The sequence below is a fragment of the Chaetura pelagica genome, unplaced genomic scaffold, assembly GCF_000747805.2.
Source record: "Chaetura pelagica isolate M959 unplaced genomic scaffold, ChaPel_1.0 scaffold215, whole genome shotgun sequence".
NCBI lineage: Eukaryota > Metazoa > Chordata > Aves > Apodiformes > Apodidae > Chaetura > Chaetura pelagica.
This window is the reverse complement of record NW_009953206.1, coordinates 332,538-335,935: the sequence shown is the minus strand read 5'-3', so window position 1 is coordinate 335,935 and position 3,398 is coordinate 332,538. Positions and strand designations below refer to the sequence as shown.

Genomic DNA, 3,398 nt, shown 5'->3' with positions numbered 1-3,398 from the left:
TTATTCTAGAGCTTCATCACCCAGCCTGTCTCTTCAGATTTTTAAGAAACTGGCAGCAACTGAGACTGCTCTGTGAATACTCTTTGAGGAAAGAAGAAAAGATGCAGTTAAAGAAGGATTATCAACTGTTGAGACTTAAATGGAAAACCAAAGCAGACCTAGACCTCAGTAAATGCACCTTCCAGCTGCATTTCCAGGTCTAACCAAGGCACTTCTCCAGTCAGATTTAAGAGTCCAGGGAAGGTTACAGTGAAAGAGGAAGATGATACACTCCTTTTTTTTTGGACTGTTTTCCAGATTTCTTGGTTTTCTGTATTGTTTAAGCTCTAGGCCAGCAGTGAAAAAAGAATAATCCAAAGCAAACAGCAAGGCAATGATTCTGGGAAAGATCCTGGATTATTCTGTCAGTAACACTCATCTGATATACTCCTCCTCAGAGATGCAGGATGTATCTTCATCTGTGCTTTCTTCCAAATCTGGCAAGTTGCCCCAGAGCAAAACGTTCACACCTGGTGGGAAGGAGGTGAGGAGACAAAGGAGAAGGGAAATTTAAAAAAAGGTGGGTTTGGATTGTGACCTTATTTTCAAGTTGCACAACTGTCTTTTTTTCAGAGAAAATTACTAATCATTGCAAAACCTGGTAAGTCCTGTTCATGATAAAGATACTGAGACTACTTCCTATTTTTCTTTCAAAATGTTCTTTTAAGTGTCATTGTTTACAGCACAGTTCAAGGAAGAAGTGCCTGCCCACAGATGTATTTATATAGCTAATTCCTGTAGCTATTGATAATCCCCTCATGGCTGATTTATTTTTAAAGGCATTGCTCTGAGTGCAGGTGCCACTGACAGGTTTAGGCAGTAAGTTACTTCCATCTGCAAGGAGAAGTGACTTGTCAGAATGTTATGCACTCCAGAGGACTCCAGGCAAGTTACATGAGACACTTGGCACCCAAACAACACCTAGCTGAGGAAACTGGCCAGCAGGAGCTGGAAATTCAGCTTGAGCTAATGAGGACTCAGTTATATAGGGTCAAAGTGACACCATGACTCACCCCAAAAGAGTGCCCATTGGACAGCTGCCTAACAGCCCAGGAGAGCTTTACCTTCTGCTATAAATAGCAGCTGGTGCCTGTGTTTGTACTGGTTATTGCTTTAGAAAATCCTGACTTCTGTCCACAAAAGGGGTAGGTTAATTTTTCTGATGAAGATAAATCTCCACTCGGAAATGTTCCTTTACAAAGTAGCTCCAACCACCTCCCCCCGAGCAGTTTGCTGGATCAGCAGAGCAGTAACACTTGCCTTCTGCCTCCATATGTTACATTCCCTCCATATGCTGCAACTATATGGAGAGGCCTCGTTAGGAGGAGGACTTGGAATTCAAGATTTTAGGGAAGAGGAGGATGTGTTCCTTACCAGAAGGGTCTAGTCTGTTGATGCCAAAGACTGCTTGGCTGTAAAACATCCAGAGGTGGCCGTTGTTGCAGGAGAGCAGGCAGGGTTTGCAGGGAGAAATGACATGATAACCCACAACGTTGCCACTAGAAAGACAAGTGACATCATGAGCAACACAAATGCCTGAGGAAAAGAGAACATTGGCTTTTCCAGCTCAAATTGATGTTAAATAACCACAGCACCAGACCACTATGTAATGCTCCTATTTTGATCAAGTTAAGGGAACATAGTTAAACAAGCATCTTAAATATTCAGGGAACATCTGCCAGGAGTTGCAGAATATCTGAGTGTTAGATCTTTGGCACAGAGAACTATTTAGTAACCTAAATTGTGTAATGCAGAGTAGTTTATATACCAACAAATGGTGGTGTGTGTTTTTGTTTGTTTTTTTGTGGAAGGCCCATGATTCCATTGGAATCAATGTAGGAGTTCATCACACACACACACAAAATCCACCTGTACAGAAGCATGTGCAGGGGAGAGGATCAGTAGTAGGAGTAATGAGACTGAGAACATCAAAGCCTCATCTACTCTACTAGTTTGAAACCTACAACCACCAATTTTCTACTTTCTGAGTCATTTCTATTTCTCTACTTCTGTCTAAAAACCAAAATACTGTGTTTCTATCAACCCCCCACCCACTGCTGGCATCTGAACAAGGTTTAAGTTTTGATGGTAAAGCTGAAAGGATAATCTCAAATAACTGGGAGCTATCTGAGAGTTGTTTTTATTCTTAAATATTAAGCATTAGTAAAGAAGATAAAAGAACTCCAAGAACTTCAGTGACAACATGTTCCATCTGCTAGCAACAAGGAGCTCTGCCAAGAGGATGTTCTATCAATTAGAATATGAGTAACTGCTTCTTACTGTGGCCTTATTCACACAATTATCTCAGTGTTGGAGCAGACATTTAATCAGGCAGGTGACATGCAAGAGTTCCTATATACTCAGACAACTGACAAGGTTGTCACATTCTCACTGGGGACCTGCACAGAAACAGCCTGGCAGCCCTGCCCAGGAGCAGGGGGCTGAGTTTCCATCAAGCAGCATTAAATCTGAACTGGAGTGTGCAAAGTGCAGTGTGCAATCTGCTCCTTCATCCCTGAACTCCTGCCTGGCAGCAAGAAGGTGAGGGTGTCGTGGTGTGTGTGAGGGGGTGTGGGTGTCACTGGGGGGTGTTCTTACCACTTCAAACATGCAATGTTCTTCAGTTTGCATTTGCAGATCTCAGTAAAATAGCAGCTCCCGATGAAATCAACAGTCCTGGGTGGGAAGAAGGTAAAAATACACAAGTTTAGGTGTGGCTGTGATTACAACTGCAACGTTATGATAATAAAGGTCTGAAGTCACAACAAAGTGATGTTACAGTTTCAGTCTTGTATGTTTTTTAAATGTTCCCAGGACCGCAGGTTTCAAGCTCCCTCTCAGCCAGGAGCTGTACTCAGATGGAAACAGAAAGAGACCCACGAGGTGTTACATGAACCTCTTCTGAGTCCTCTCACAGCAGAGCAGAAAGCCCTGCTGCTCCTGGCACTGACACCTGCAGGCCCTGCCAGTCAGGAAGCTGATCACGGACCCAGCTCCTGGCAGCTCTCAGCAGAGATTACAGAACAGCTTAAAGGCTCGGGCATTTAAAACCCAACCTTTGATTCCTTATCTCCTTTTTAACCCCTGCTTTCTCATTAAGGTCTCGTTTTGCAATCTGATTTCCCTTCGCATTCAAATGCTGTTGTGGGAAAGCCAGGAGCAGGCCCTGCTGCTGCCAGCGCAGGAGCAGGTTTGTTCTGTTGACAGTTGGTTGTTCCCAATCCTAATCCTTGCTGAGGAAAGAAGCTGGGGGAGCTCCCTGTGCCTTCCAGGCCTCACAGAGTGATTCAACCAGACTCCTGCTTTGCCAGACGAGGGGCAGCCCGGCTGCCCGTCCTGCCATGCCCCTCCTGGGGCTG

General features: G+C 44.3%; 1 protein-coding gene across 1 annotated transcript; it reads right to left on the bottom strand.

Moving 5' to 3' along the window:
* Positions 1–414: 414 nt before the first annotated feature.
* FAM72A (family with sequence similarity 72, member A) lies at positions 415–3,382 on the bottom strand. The gene is made up of 4 exons (XM_009997522.1): positions 3,348–3,382; positions 2,638–2,715; positions 1,414–1,538; positions 415–509 (listed from the first exon to the last, which is right to left on the bottom strand). The coding sequence occupies exons 1-4, from the start codon at positions 3,380–3,382 to the stop codon at positions 415–417; spliced, it is 333 nt and encodes a 110-aa protein (XP_009995824.1).
* Positions 3,383–3,398: the final 16 nt, after the last annotated feature.